Here is a 16,484-nt window from a genome sequence, read left to right as displayed (position 1 = left end):
GATCTTTACTTTCAGGATGATCGGGATATGCAGAAAATGAGAATATATGGCAACGTGTGATACTGTCATTTATTGAGTTCCACTGACACAGTACAGAAAGAACCAGAGGCTCAGACTTAATTATGCATTCCAAGAGAATAATATTCATGCCTGATAAAGATAACAGTTCATTACAGAAACAAGAGAAAAACTGTAGGTGGCCTTCCAATTACTCTTTACCTAGTTTACATGCTGTTTGGATTTTGATGTTTTAACACTAGTGCCACACGTTTTTCCTTTAATGGCATTAGTGTAAAAATAGAAACTATATAATGTGCATTTACTTTGGCCAAAATAAGATGCAATGCTCAATTCTGGCCAACAGAAAGTTTAGATATATAGGTTACTGACTTGTGCAAATTAATCTACAACCCATCTTTGCATTGTGTTTTTTTTTTTTTTTAGCGGAAATGAACAAAAATGAACATGTGAAGTTATTCAAATGGTGCTTTTGGTTTACCAAGGCAAAACTGTAAGGCAGGCACCTTTTAGTTGCATTTTTGCAGGTGACAAAGAGTCACATATGCACAGGTTGCTACAAAAATGACCTTCAAAATTGGATATTTCCAGCTGTCAGTATGCCAGTATTGAGTATTAAACTGTTTCCATAGTAAACAAGATGAAGGGAAGCTACATGCATTTAAACAACAGAACTCAATCTGTGACTTCTGGCAGTGCAAAATGAAGCCCACAGCAAGACCAAGCATCCACTTGTAGACACTGCTTAAATGAAATAAAATGTGCTTACATTTTTGCCATTTGACATCATTTTGTCACAAAAACAATACAAAATCTGAGTGCAAGGCCCTTGCATTGCTTTTTTTTTTTTTTTTTCTTAAAGCCTCCCTCCCAGCAACAACAGTAAGTACAGCCATCTGGTATTACTATAAATTCTAGTCAAATCTAAAGCAGAACTACAGTTTTATGATCTAGAACTGCTCCCACAAATGATTATTGGGGTCTGTTAAACTCAAACTATTGTTTAAAACTCTCAGATGTTTTTAAGATCCATTCTTGCTAAAGATTGTGGTTACAATGTTTTGAACTATTGTTTAAATTAGCTATTATTTAGCTTACAAGTGTGCATAAATTAAAAAAAATAAAAAAGATTAAAGGGAGATCCACTTCCCTTTTTAAGAAATATTAGACCAATTCTTGCCTATAAAATCTAAAAAATTAAGGACAACACCCTCTACTTGATTATCATCACTGTAAAAGCTATACACCCCATTATCTTATAGTGTATTTTAACTTCTTCCTACAAATTTATAGGTGACTTTATTTCCAGGGTAATGATAATCTGGAGCCATGCTGCTTCTGGAAAGAACAGAAAAACCCACACCAAAGTACAACAATTCATCTCTTGACAAAAAGGCAACAAAAGCTACTGTGCTGCCCTCTTTTATTCCTGAGAGCAAAGGGCTCTGATCCAGGATCATAGTACTAATGTCTTCACTGTGACTTAAGAGGTAAACTGGTCACATATCAGCACCCCTATTTAATGATACACTGAACAGACAGAATAGCTGGTTTAACCTGTGGTCAACAAGCCTCTTGTGAGGGGAAAAAAAAAAAAAGCAAAAATATCAACAGTCAAACATGCAACACTTCCTGCTTCTTTTAAACAAGCAAAACATACTGCAAGACAACCCATTAAAATTATTTGTTATTCATTCAGGAATAGTTTGTTGCATTCACCTCTCTGGTGCTACCGAGTAAATAACGCATGGTCAGACATGTTTCACAGTTTAAACATGAAAGAAGCCAGAATATCTGAGAATTAAAAATACATCAACTGAACAACAACTGCTCATTAGTTTGTACAGAATTTTAAAATCATGAACATCTGCCCTGGTGTAACGCTGTGCAGCCAAAACTGCTGCCAAAGACAAAGAGGACAGTAAACAGACTGTCGATGGGTCCACTAAACACAGTGAATGATTCAGACTCACCAGGAAAAGGGCAAAAAATTTGGCTTCAGAAAAGAGAGCATTCACATGAAAGCTTTGTTTTTTCAGAAAGGTGGTATTTAAAAAAACAAAACAAAACAAAAGCATCTTCCCACTGATGGGATTTTTTTTTTTTTTTTTTTTTTTTTTTTTTAAATCAATGTACGAAAAGAAGCCAACATTTTAAAATGTAGTTCAAGTCTGAATGAGAAATATATCAGATACACTCCACCCATTCAAACAACGTAACGCTAATTTGCCTCCTTTTGTTGTCCAGGTCTGACAGGAAGTAGGTGCCTATAGATACAAAATGTGGCCCTCATCCACCATGTGATGAGAGTAGACATGTCAAAGAAACTCTGCCCACAGAGAAGCAGAAAAAACAAACAAAAAACCCAGAAGGAAGAAAAATGTTTACAAAAAAAAGAGGTAAATAATGCATGCCATGTATTTTGCTGTTGGTAATGCTTTTGGAGAGGTTCCTCATTGCAGACCCTTTTGTTATTCTTTTTGCTCCTTCAGCTGAACTTTATTTACTTCTGCTCCTCGATTTCTCGTTTGACTTCAGCTACATAATGGTGATCTTTTCCATGAGCCACCTCCATGATTGCAAGAGCCTGAAGACAGACAGACAGTCAGTTTAGATGCACACTCACTTCAACAGCTGATCAAATGTGAATGAAAAAAGAAAAGAAAAAAAAAAAAAAAGTGGTTAAACCTCAATACAGTAATGCAGCTTCAGATGCCAAACTTAAATGAATTTAATAATGGAAATTTAGTCATGTATGTGCAGCCAACCTATCATGTGATGAAGCTTCTGAACTCATTTTATCCAATACACTAAATATCTATAACTGGTGTATTTGATAAACTATATATATATTCACCTTCTTCAGAGCTTTGACTCCTTGTGTCTTCTTCTCAAGCCCCAAATACAGACGGCCCAGTTTCAGGTACATAGAAGCCACGTTCAGAGAGTAGGCTGGATAGTGAACACTGCAGAGAGAATAAAATTTAAACTTTAAAGTGAGCTGGAAATGTTAGAGAAAACACATGTTAAAACATAAACTCACATTTTTTGTAGGGAGAGGGGGAAAAAAAGAAGAAAAAAAAAAAAAAAATCACAAGTAGATTACTTTATACTACAGAGGGAAATGGACCTAGCATTGATAAGCCCAAGATCCACTAAAAGAACCTAAAATAATACACGCTATAGAGGTGGCAGGGTCAAAAACACTACATAAGAAATAACTACTAAACAGGGGTAAGGGGACCACAGGAACCTTTAAGGAGCCAATCAAGTTTGTACATAAAAACCCCTTCCACTTAAAACTGCCCTTTTATTATCAAGCACAAAAAAAAACCAAAAACACACAACTTCTTCCACTGTGACTTATTGTGTTGAAAGGTTAAGACAGTCCACTGTGTCCTGCATGCCCTTAAATTTATTCAGACCTCTGCACACTTGGAAGGGACAAAAGGTTGAAAGATACAATTCTTGACAGACTGACAACTCACCCGGCTATTTAAATGTCACAGTGGAAAGAAGAAGAGCGTGACATATACCAAGCTGAAAGTAATATGAATGAAAGGTGGTCATAGCAGTGGATAACATTGCTTGGGGTCATGTGACAGGGGTGTGATGAGTCATGGAAAGACTGATAAGCTCCAAAAAAGGTGCCTGCTTCATTTCCAAAAGTCTTGGTGTACAGCTATCAAGAAAATAAAATTTTGGCACCTTCAATCTGAACAAGGTCAGCAGCAATTCTAAGAAGGTCACTGTTTTACAGGTCCTGAAGCAGCAGGAATGACACTAGGTGCAAACTTTGCAAGAGTTCTGCATTTCAAAATGAAAATGTAATGGTGTTGACAAAGACTGACATAATCTAGAAAATTGACTAACAGACCAATCTACCTGTATGGTTGAATGATCTTCTCTCCATAGCTCATAGCGCCATCCCAGTCCTGCATGTACAGACAAACACCCATGGCCTGATACATCATGTGCAGCATGTAGACATTTGTGTCTGCAAATATAGCTCCCATCTTCTCCAGGCTGAGCTCACACATTTCTAGCAGCTCACTGGGGGGTGCAAGAGAGTCAAGGAATAATGATACAGAAAAGGTAGCATAAGAAGAGGAGGCAGGAAAGCTGTCCTAGATAAAGACAAGACTAGATTATAATAAGAAAAGGATATTTTTGTAGTGTTTGGCACGCCTGAATTCTTCGATGACATTTCTGGCATAATGGACCATGGACCGGATTTCCTCTGGCTCTGGCGGAGGATTCAGCTTCCTGATCTCCATTTTTGCCTTGTCCTGAAGAGAAAGAGAAGGAAAAAACAAAACAAAAAAAACAAACAGTAAATTGGATCGCTGTCCATTTATGTTCAAAACATCAAAGCTAACCATGCTAAGCTGATAAAACTCACAATTTACTGTTGAATAGTTGTCCTAAGTAATAGCATAGGTGTTGTTTGTGAAGGACTTAGTGAAATGAGTGAAATTACGGCATGAAAAATGTGAGCACCATATTTGATCTTACGCCCTATTTACATAAACAAATAATTGACCATATTTGGACATATGCCTGATGCATCTAACAAATCACACTAAGTGTATTTCCTTTACAAATGAGGGAATAAAGCTTAGAACATTATTTTTTTTATATTGCCAAAGTTTTTTATGGCCCCGAAAAATATAATTCTTCAGAGATAAATTTTGCCTATTTCTAGACCTTTTAAGGCTATAAATAGTGAAGATGAGTGATTTTTGTCAGTTTTTGACATTATAACCAGTTATTTCATTCCAAAACCTTCAGTAAAAATGGAAAATGAGCAGCAGTTTTTTTCAAGTCCCATGCCAAGTACCATTTCCATTCAAAACAATACATGCTATGAAGACTGACACAAACCAAATACTGCATTAATGTTCATGTAACACAGCCACTGTATGTCTGATAGTGTAAGGTGCAGTTTGAAACAAAGGGCTGTGGAAACACTGGTCCTGATGTTGGCACAATGAGGACAGCATCCATGATCCTGAGGAATTTCCCCAGACAACTAATAACTAATGCAAATCGAACACTTTGTTTTATTCCTCAAACTAACCAAATTAAAGGGTTCCATGAAACTTGCATTCAATATATCAAAGATGTGTGTTCCTGACACGTAAGTCAACAGTACCTTAGACCTGGTGGTGCACTCTGTACACTGGCATGTGAAGAAATAGGAATCTAACAACCTCTCCTTCCTGTCCTCTGTAGGGTAGAGCAGGTCTATGTAACTGTTAAATATCTACAAAGAGAGACACATGACAAAAAGAAACTATTATAAGAAACTTTTACACTTCTGTAATTGTAGGTTTCAAAATTATGCATTTACTTGCCTCCTCTCCAGAGTTTATCTCTTTAACAGCTCTGACCTCAGCTACTGTGCCTTTATAGGTCACTATGACATTGGGACTACAGCTATGATTCATCAGTGCTACACTGGAAGGAAGAAGGAGAGAGAGAAGCAGTGAGAGAAAAGCTGTAAAATTAAAAACAAACTGACAAAACACTACATTTAACACCTCCATGACACTGGTACTACTGCACTGTGGTGGATTATGTACAGTGCTGCCATGAATAATCTTTTTTCGTGAAATTTATTCAAAAGGGCAGCCAACAGAGAAATGCCAATTCAATATTTAGCGTGAGCACTATTCGCTTTTAAAATAGCACCATCTTAGGTTTTCAAGTGCTTTGGTGGCTGATCAGATGTCTCCTGATAGGATTGTTTTCAGTCATGCAGTACTAACAAGTAAAATGGTCAGACATTTGCAATGCACATGCTACATGTAACAAAAAATAAATAAATAAAAAAATACTGTCAGGTGTTAGTGCTTACCCCTCAGCCTCCTGGCAGTAGAACAGGGGTGGTGTCCTGCAGGTTTTAGATGTGTCCCTGATCCAACACACATGAATAAAATGGCTGAATTACCTCCTCAGTATGCAGTCAAGTTCTCCAGAGTCCTGCTAATGACTTCTATATTTGATTCAGGTGTGTTGAAGCAGAGACACATCTAAAACCTGCAGGACACCGGCCCTCGAGGCCTGGAGTTGCACACCCCTGCAGCAGAATCTTTACAGTGCCTTGTGAAAGTATTCGGCCCCCTTGAACTTTTCAACCTTTTGCCACATTTCAGGCTTCAAACATAAAGATATAAAATTTTAATTTTTTGTGAAGAATCAACAACAAGTGGGACACAATCGTGAAGTGGAATGAAATTTATTGGATGTGTCAAACTTTTTTAACAAATAAACTGAAATGTGGGGCATGCAATATTATTCGGCCCGTTTACTTTCAGTGCAGCAAACTCACTCCAGAAGTTCAGTGAGGATCTCTGAATGATCTAATGTTGTCCCAAATGACTGATGATGATAAATAGAATCCATCTGTGTGTAATCAAGTCTCCGTATAAATGCACCTGCTCTGTGATAGTCTCAGGGTTCTGTTCAAAGCGCAGAGAGAATCATGAAGACCAAGGAAAACACCAGGCAGGTCCGAGATACTGTTGTGGAGAAGTTCAAAGCCGGATTTGGATACAAAAAGATTTCCCAAGCTTTAAACATCTCAAAGAGCACTGTGCAAGCAATCATATTGAAATGGAAGGAGTATCAGACCACTTCAAATCTACCAAGACCCGGCCGTCCCTCTAAACTTTCATCTCAAACAAGGAGAAGACTGATCAGAGATGCAGCCAATGGATGAACTGCAGAGATCTACAGCTGAGGTGGGAGAGTCTGTCCATAGGACAACAATCAGTCGTACACTGCACAAATCTGGCCTTTATGGAAGAGTGGCAAGAAGAAAGCCATTTCTCAAAGATATCCATAAAAAGTCTCGTTTGAAGTTTGCCACAAGCCACCTGGGAGACACACCAAACATGTGGAAGAAGGTGCTCTGGTCAGATGAAACCAAAATCGAACTGTTTGGCCACAATGCAAAACGATATGTTTGGCATAAAAGCAACACAGCTCATCACCCTGAACACAACATCCCCACTGTCAAACATATGTGGTGGCAGCATCATGGTTTGGGCCTGCTTTTTGTCAGCAGGTACAGGGAAGATGGTCAAAATTGATGGGAAGATGGATGGGGCCAAATACAGGACCATTCTGGAAGAAAACCTGTTGTAGTCTGCAACAGACCTGAGACTGGGACAGAGATTTATCTTCCAACAAGACAATGATCCAAAACATAAAGCCAAATCTACAATGGAATGGTTCACAAATAAACGTATCCAGGTGTTGGAACGGCCAAGTCAAAGTCCAGACCTGAATCCAATCGAGAATCTGTGGAAAGAGCTGAAGACTGCTGTTCACAAACGCTCTCCATCCAACCTCACTGAGCTCGAGCTGTTTTACAAGGAAGAACGGGCAAGAATTTCAGTCTCTCGATGTGCAAAACTGATAGAGACATACCCCAAGCGACTTGCAGCTGTAATTGCAGCAAAAGGTGGCGCTACAAAGTATTAACGCAAGGGGGCCGAATAATATTGCACGCCCCACTTTTCAGTTTTTTATTTGTTAAAAAAGTTTGACACATCCAATAAATTTCATTCCACCTCACGATTGTGTCCCACTTGTTGTTGACTCTTCACAAAAAATTAAAATTTTATATCTTTATGTTTGAAGCCTGAAATGTGGCAAAAGTTTGAAAAGTTCAAGGGGGCCGAATACTTTCGCAAGGCACTGTATATGGCACAAATCCCTGGGAAGCACAAGTTTTAGATCACATAATTAACAGGTCTCAGTAGAGGTGCATGAGAGCCTCAGTGACTTGCAATTGGCTAAGGAAGAACCAGGAATAAGAAATGCTAAAATCATAATAAACAAACCACTGAGAATACGGTTACTTTCTGTGATTGGCATTATTATGGTAAGAACTAAGTCATCCAAAATGTTTAGTAGACACAGGTATGGTATCAATTTGAAAATTCTAGGTGATGTCATCGAGTTATTGCGTTCACAAGAGTTTCAGGAAACCTGACCTGTTGCCAAGATTCAAACTCAGAGATTTTCAGTAGAAGCATGACGTGATGACAATACCCCATCAGCCTTTTTAGGCTGAGGGGTAAAAACTCAATCCAACAAGTTCGGCGCACATAAAATAAACAAACCAAAAAAAGAGAGAACTGATCTAAAAGTATTAAAACCTCTGTGTGGAAAACTGAGACTGAGAAAGAGGTCTGAGATATTCAGAGGAAGAAAAGAAGAATTTATTTTAAAATTTAAATTCCTAAAATGTCCACACAGTGCACAAAAATGATAAACAGTCTGTTCAGAATGATAATGACATGCCAGCTACTTACTCAGGAAAAACAGCTGATCCCAGATGTGAGAGTTCTTCATCCTCTATGGTAAAACCATTGCAATTAACCTGAAGAGAAACAGAAACACAGGGTTCAGTAATCCAAAAATACAACTTGCTTCACCCTGTATTGTGCTGAGCCACCCACTCCAGCAAGGAGGAGGAAATTCTGGTAGTGGAGATTAAATGCAGCGCTATGATAAGAGTCCAAAGAGATCATTTCCACTGATGTAGCTTGAAAGGTTGGGAGACAGCACACTGCCAGACAGATCAAATTAAAGAGCTTAAAGCTGCAGAGTTAAACAGAAAGAAATCAGTGGGCGTGTGATACAGAGCCCAGTTAAAAACAAACATGCAGTCCTGTGTGTCTTTCTGCTTACAAGTGCAGGACAACTGAGGAGGGATAAAGATAAAGAAATGGTTTATCTTTATCAACATAAAAGTATGAAATAAAGATTCTTAGTAGGAGAAAGGGGTTTTAAAATCAACTTATTTCAAGCTAGTGTTCAAGTAGAGATTAGGACTTATCAGGTATTTGGAAGAAGCACTGCCGTTTGGAAAAAGGTACTAATAGCATTTTTAAATGCATTAAAATCTCTTCTTGTAGGCGTCTGGAAGCAGCTGCTTAAGACTTTGTTAGAGAGCCTGGATCCCTTTGAAACAACAATGATCTACATGATCTTGCCCAGCAAGTGTGAGTCCACCAGCCAAGAAATAGGGCAGCTGCAACCGTTTGGTTGGACATGATGTGTTAAAGTGCACAATGCACAGTAACCTGAACCTCCACTGTTTGAGAACCAGCTGGGGCAGCAGTGCTGCACATTTCCTGTCTCTGTACATTGTTCTGTACCTGTGCAAATAGCTCTGTGAGAGCCTGCTCGTCAGGAAGGTCACTGATGTGTTTGGAGTAGAAGTGATGCAGCGCTAGTATGTCTGCCTGGTTCATCTCCTCCTTTTCACTGTCCATCTTATCCAAATCTGTAAACAAAACAGTTTAAGAAAAAAGAAGACAAATAGAAACAAGACAAAGGACAGGAAAAAATGAATACATTGAGAAATTAAGAATTAGATGATTACTCAGACAACAAAATGTCGTTTTTCCCTATTAAAAGTGAGACCACATGCACTGCTGAGCTGTGTCTCAGTGGTAAAAGTGTGTGTGTTTGTGTGAAGGGAGGAGGGAGGAGGGGCAGAACTAAATGTGAATTATGAGAACACAGCAAAATTAAATTTGTATTACTGTCTTAAGTGACAATTTTAGCTAACTGCATCATATTTTTGTTTTCAGTTCTAAAATTTAAAGGATATTTTGCTGCTTCCTCATGTTAACCAGCTAGCATACAGACAAATCACTTTACACCAGATCCACTTCCTGACAGTCAAAGGCATTTGTGTCTCCTCCTTTTATCAAAGCAGAGACCTTTTGTGTATTAGGAAAATGTACTATAGACTAGAGGAAAAAACAAAAAAAAACAAAACAAAAAATAGTTTGTTGTTTAAACACTATGCAGCGAGCAGCTTCAAATGTCCTAAGGTTAAATGTTTTCTGTACATGAGTTGAATTGGCTCCATCAACACAACTTATATATCAATATGACAACTTTTGTTGGGATGGCTGTGGCTAAGGAGGTGGTCGTCTACTAATCGGAAGGTTCGATTCCTGGCTGCTCCAGTCTGCATGCCAAAGTATCCTTAGGCAAGATATTGAACCCCAAGCTGCTCTCTGATTCAACCAGAATATGAATGTGTGTGATTGTTAGATAGAAAGCACTTTGAAATAGAAAACAGTGCTTGTATGAATGTGTGCGTGAATGGGTAACTGCAAAGGTGTAGTATAAAGTGCTTTGAGTGCTCAGCTAGAGTACAAAAGTGCTATATAAGAACTAGTCCATTTACCATTTTACCATTAAGTTTGTTTTTGGATCTTTTGCAAAACATCTGATCTTCTTACTCATTAAAAATAAATATATGCATTAAACAAATAATTCAAAATTAGTAATTGTACTTTCACCTGCACCTATGGACACCTGTCAGCAATAATTAAGTCAGAATATTACATTTACTGGTATTTATGGAAATTAGACATAAAAAGAATGAGGAAAATAGTTGTTACTGCTGTATGCAGAAAATGATGAGCTCAGTGTTAGTAAGTGTAAAACACAGCACTGCTATGAGCCACCTGTCTTTGCCAATCACACAAACCCACACCGACAGACTAGTGGCAGCAGGCAACAGCTGGCCACCCATTTGTTTTGTGAGCATGAGATAAAGGTATGAAGGTTAATTCGCTAACAATCCTGTAGTGACACATCTGAGCCAGAAACAACAGCTCTGACTAAATAATAATCCCAAATGGAGCAGAGAAAACAGTCTGTGGGCACTTGGGGGAAACCAGAGTTCATGCATGCGTGAGTAGGACCACTGGGACCAGTTCCACTGTGTTTTCAGCTTTTATAAAACCTGAAAGTTACACATTAGTAAAGCAGAACTACAGAAAACAGAATGCCATGTAAATCTTGCTGCTCAAGAACAAGCACAGAGTTTAGCTTCTTAATTAGGAGGTGAAACTGAGTTATATTAACAGTTAAATGTGTCACAGCATAATCACAGTTTCCCTGTGAAGATGAAAACTGAGTGTCTTGCTCAAGGGCACAGTGGCAATAGTTGTTAAAGGAAGGGAGAGAATATGAAATTACAGAAGCCAGAAGCTTGGGATTAAAGTCCCAGTGCTCTGCACACTCAGACTGAATGAAAGCGACAGAACTAGGACTGGAGGCTACAGCTGAGGATATTAATAGACACACTGCTACAACTGGAGACACACAAAGATCACTCACGTGTGCACACACACCGTGTAACTAAAAGTCCACGAATATGTAACTAAAATGCATGACTATGTGTACACACACACACACACACACACACACACACACACACACACACACACACACACACACACACACACACACACACACACGGGCGCATACACACACGTTAACTTACGGGATTCAAACTCTTTAAGCAGTAGCAGCCTTTCTGAGGGAGTTCGCTCTGTTGTGACTCTCTGCAAAATGAGTGTTCAATGAAGAAAAAAAAATACTAAATCATACAGAACACACAATGATGTAACAGTATAAACTAACCTAATTTCCCCTTTACACTGTATTGAATTATCAGCAGATGGTTTTGGTATAAAATGTTCAGACCAGTTTAGACATTAAAGAACTTTATGGTAATGCAGCAGCTTCCGAGCACAGCTCAGCGCCAGCAGTGTTCATGAACAGTGTCATTAACTAAGATAAGACCTAAATTTAAACGCTGTGGTCAAATTACCACACAATAAGGCTCTGTTAACACTGCACAAGAACTTTCACTTTAATCTAAACTACATGTGTAATGATACTGCTTATGGAAAACTATACAAATGAAAGTGACGAGAGTCAAGTCAGTTTAATGTGAAGATAATTATTTTACTCAGATCTTTGTTTATTTTAAGTTTTAAAGGCTCTAAATCTGCTTCCTCTTCTTGTTGTTTTATTCAGCCAAATTCATGGGTAAAACAGGTGTAACTAATAACATCCACAAGGGACATGTTAGTGTGTAATCAGTGAAAGGGGATAATTTTTTTAACTGTACATACCAAATATTATAAGTATTATTTATTTTTAAAGTTTGATTTCATCTTTAAGGTTATATGTGCACTTTCAAGTCACATTGATTATAAACAGATAATGGCAGCCTCTTGACCACAACTATTTTATCACTTTTTATATTTATATATATATAATTTAATATATTTATTTTTTCCTGCACCTGTCACTCTGACTAAAACAAAGGCATCTCTGAATATTGAACCATTAATTTTCCCGCTTCTTACACTACTTCACCTGTTTCATGATCATTCTTGCCACCAGTCTGACTGTTTCTGATGGACACCAGTTTTCCCCATAGGAACACATTGCTACACACTCCAGCTTGTGCATGGGCCAATCCCCTCTCTGTGCAAACAACCAGAGGGGAAGACAGATGCATGCAATGAGTTAACAGTGAATCTTATGTAGCAAATAATCCTGTTCAATTAGATAAGAGTTAGAAAAGGGAAACAAAGAGACACAAAAGGAAGAAAGTCAACGAGAATTAAACTGACATTTCTGTGCACTGAATGTGTTTTGTACCGTCACACTAAAACTAAACAGACTCAGAAGGATGATACAATGAATTGTTAAAGCAACAGCAGTGAGTTTCATATACACTGTTGGGTGTAATGTGTTCCAAAGTAACACGTTACTGTAATCCCATTACATTTTTCAGTAATACGGCAATGCAGTAATCACATTACAGTTGTTACTTGTGTTACAAAGGCTCTTCAGTTATGCAGATAACTGGAAAATAGAAATACAGCAAACATGCCCTTTTCTTCCTGCATACTTGCGCTACAATCAGCTGACTTCAGTTTGTGTGCAGGGATGAGGAAATTGATGGAGCGGTCCACAACTTTGCGGAGTGGAGGTATAGACATTACTTTTATTTTCATTGCATGAAAGGACAAGACTGTGATGTAAAATGCAAACTGCTTCCAGGACAGAAACAACTGCATTATACTGCTAACACAATACTGACTCTTTGGAAACATCTGCACAGACAGCACGCTAAGATGAAGCTAGCGAAGATCCAAAAGAAGAACATGTCAAAAGGTGAATGTATGCTGACTACAGCCCAGGAGCCAGAGCCTGATCTTCAACAGGTAATAAAAGCCCTGATGAGCAGTCAGCTTTGTGGCATTCTAGCCCATTGTAGATTCTACCTGTACATGTTTCTACAGTACAGCGGCCTTATGTCCCAAAAGGGACAAAAAGGGCTAAGAAGAACATTTCTACAGTAGAATCACTGTGTCGATTGCTTTGAAGTCTCTTTGAGCTGGTTTTCAACCTCTGTTGTCGGCTTTATGTTCAAACACACACCAAAAGAAAGATCTTGTGTCTCCCCTCATTAGGATATGGGGACTGGAGCCTAAGGTTTATGCTGTTTACTGGTAATTATGTGGCAATGCATTTCAGTACATGTTACTTTCTCCAGACTCACCTACAAGGGAGCACCTTGAACAGATCACCAGTCCATTATAGGACCAAAATAGAGACCGAAAAACACACCTTGGCTTGGTTACTGTCTATTCTTTGTCCCTCTATTTGAAAGGATATTGTATTAGTTTCTAACTCCTGCTAAAAGACGTGATGAGAAAAAAATTTCTTACAGATGCCTGATTAGGGTAAAGTTTTGATAACTGTAGGAGCACTTAAAAACAACAAAACGTAAATATAATTCTTCCAAGTAAAACCTAATCCTAGTCGGGTCCTTTAGTCGACTTTTGAACCTCAATTTCAATAAGACTTCAAACTCTCCATGAAAATGCCCAAAATGATCATCTTACCTGACAGTCAACATTGCAGTAGTAGGCCTGCTTACATTTACCACACTTAAAAAGGTCTTCTCTCCTGTAAGGACACAAAGACAATAAATTCAGATACTTATGCTATGCTTAAGAGGACCCATTTCTTTTAAACTACATGAACACACATAGTAAGACTTGTGGATGTGGGATTAAACTACACCAAAAAGATTCAACACTTTTTTTTTTTTTTTAAATTGATGTATGAAAATGTCCAGCTGGTTTGTTGTAGTCCGGGACAGGAACATACAGATGTCAGTAAGTTTAATTTTAATCACACGTGGTCCGTATACATTGGATAAGAGTTTCCAATTAAATTCCCAAGAATGTCTACAAACATTTTTAGTTGACAATGTGTAACGACTCGTGTCCATGCCCTTCAGTGCACTCCTCGCCTGGACTTGACTTCTCAACTCTTGGCTCCTCCTCTCTTGGGACAAATGGACACCTATATTTAGCACCCTAACCTTTCAGCGCTCTACAAACCTTTTAATGGCTTCTTGGGTAGGACATGTGTGTGTGCGTGTGTGTATAAGAAAGTGTGTCAGTGAGAGTGTGACAGAGTTCATTTAACTCTAAAATGTAGTTATGAAGAGATATTAAACTTGAACTGAATTCAACTTCCCGTCACATTTTTGATAAAGTGCCTACACACACCTACACATTACAAAGCTCTCTGAATGCTGTACGCCACTTAACAGCCTACACTGTTACTGGTGCAAGCTTTGACAGTCTGATATTACAAAGGCAGTCTTTTGTCAGGTGTGTGTGCGCGCGCGTGTACAGGTTACCACAGACAAGAGATTACTCTTGTCTCTGCAGGCTACTAAACTGTACTATGTAGAGCAGTCCATCTAACACTCATAATTTTAACATGGCAGAGACACAAAACACAATGAGACAAGACTTAACACAGAAAAAGCCAGACACAAAAGTTATAATTATGAAACAATACAACCATGAAGGGATATAAAACGTCTACAAACTACCATAAAGCAACGCAAATTTATGTAATACATCAGCCACATGCACAACTGAAGAGACAAAACAATATATTATGTTGTAGATTAATCTGTGTAACTCGGTCCTCTACAGGGCAAGTAGGGCTGTTTTACAGGTCAGTGTCCAGAACCGCTTTTGTTTCATAATCCGTCCATGTGTGTCTTGTTTATAATTTTACACGTGTTGTATGGTGCAAGCGGACACGTTTTACCATAACATAAATAGGGCTGCAAACCAAGTATGCCACCTGTAATTATTGTTAACCTATTCAAGACTGTACAGAGGTGCGTTAAAACCTTCATTTAGAGAATTATAAAAGCATTTTATGGCTTTTCCAGCACTGTTTTACTCTCCTGACTCCGCAGTGCTACAAACAAAAGCTGCAGCCTCTATCAGGCGAGCTGCCTCATCTCACTGACCCACTTTAATCAGCTGAGTAGGTGTACAGAGGTTTAACTGCTAACCTAGCTGTAATGAGGTTAGCTGGCGGTGAACTGGACGTTACCCGGTGTGCTCGGTTCTCCTTTTAGAAGAGGGACGTACCTGTTCGTAGCTACCTGTTACAGGGGTGCTCTGTCATTTGTGAGGTGAGGTGCAGTTTTACCTGGTGAAGCAGTGCTCACAGTGCGCTCCCCTCTCATTCACGGTCAGCACGTAGGAGTAGGCAGGACACGCGAACACCAGCTCCCCCACCGCGAAGTCCCTCACCGCCCGCAGCCCACTCCCTTTACCCGGGCTCAGAAACTTTTCCGTCCCCTCTATGCCTTCGTTCTTCATGATTTGTTCTGATACGGTTCTCCAGTTCCTTATGCCGACGACCACCACCTGTGACTACTGAGCGCTTTATCAGCCTCCGCCTGAGCTCGTTCTTCTTCCCTGACCCTCCATGCGTCTGGAACCACTGTCATCGCCCCCTGCTGGAGACGGGACGGCAAGGACAGTGCGGCTACATTGCGCTGTCTTAAATGCGCATATACTTAAAAATATATCTGATATCTGCGGTATAACCTGAATAAGTAAAAAAAAAAAATTTTTTTTTAATTTGTTTATGTTTCAAACTAAAATGTGGGGCAAAGAATATGTTTGCATGGGACAGTGTATGATGTGCTACTAATGTTGAGAGGTGACCTTAAATTTTGATACGTCCAACATAAAAATATGCAGGTTTACAAACATCTGATGATAGAACGCAAATGCAGTGTCTTGATGCATGCTCAATAATTCAGGCAAGAAAATCCCAAAAAGCTGATTGTTGGTTGTTCATCTGGATTCTGCATTTTCAGTTGAAGAAATACTTAAGATTAAGATTAAGATAGATTAAGATAGTGTTTATTTGTCACATGCACAGTTATACACAGTACAATGCACAGTGAAATGTATTTTGTACCTGCAACCATATATACACATACATATAAATAAGAAGAATAAAAATTTAAAAAAAAGTAATTCACACTATACACTATACTCTATATACTATACACTATACACACTTTTATAAATTATAATATTTACATTGTGCAATAATGGTCCAGTTAGGGCTCAGAGTTGAGCAGACGGATGGCTTGTGGGTAAAAACTCTTCTTCAACCTTTCAGTCTTAGCCCTCAGGCAGCGGTAACGCCGGCCTGATGGGAGCAGGGAGAAGAGAGAGTGTCCGGGGTGGCTGGGCTGTTTTAGGATCTTCATGGCCCTC

The 16,484-nt window shown here is 38.8% G+C and overlaps 1 protein-coding gene across 1 annotated transcript; it reads right to left on the bottom strand.

Annotated features, from left to right (window-relative positions):
* Window positions 1-427: 427 nt before the first annotated feature.
* Window positions 428-15,690, bottom strand: smyd2a (SET and MYND domain containing 2a). The gene is made up of 12 exons (XM_030724357.1): window positions 15,397-15,690; window positions 13,773-13,836; window positions 12,232-12,342; window positions 11,348-11,408; window positions 9,195-9,322; window positions 8,346-8,413; window positions 5,376-5,478; window positions 5,174-5,284; window positions 4,187-4,307; window positions 3,904-4,078; window positions 2,876-2,984; window positions 428-2,605 (listed from the first exon to the last, which is right to left on the bottom strand). The coding sequence occupies exons 1-12, from the start codon at window positions 15,567-15,569 to the stop codon at window positions 2,522-2,524; spliced, it is 1,308 nt and encodes a 435-aa protein (XP_030580217.1). The 5' UTR covers window positions 15,570-15,690; the 3' UTR covers window positions 428-2,521.
* Window positions 15,691-16,484: the final 794 nt, after the last annotated feature.

The sequence above is a fragment of the Archocentrus centrarchus genome, chromosome 3, assembly GCF_007364275.1.
Source record: "Archocentrus centrarchus isolate MPI-CPG fArcCen1 chromosome 3, fArcCen1, whole genome shotgun sequence".
Taxonomy (NCBI): domain Eukaryota; kingdom Metazoa; phylum Chordata; class Actinopteri; order Cichliformes; family Cichlidae; genus Archocentrus; species Archocentrus centrarchus.
The sequence above is the reverse complement of the archived record's forward strand: the minus strand, read 5'-3'. Positions and strand labels throughout refer to the sequence as shown.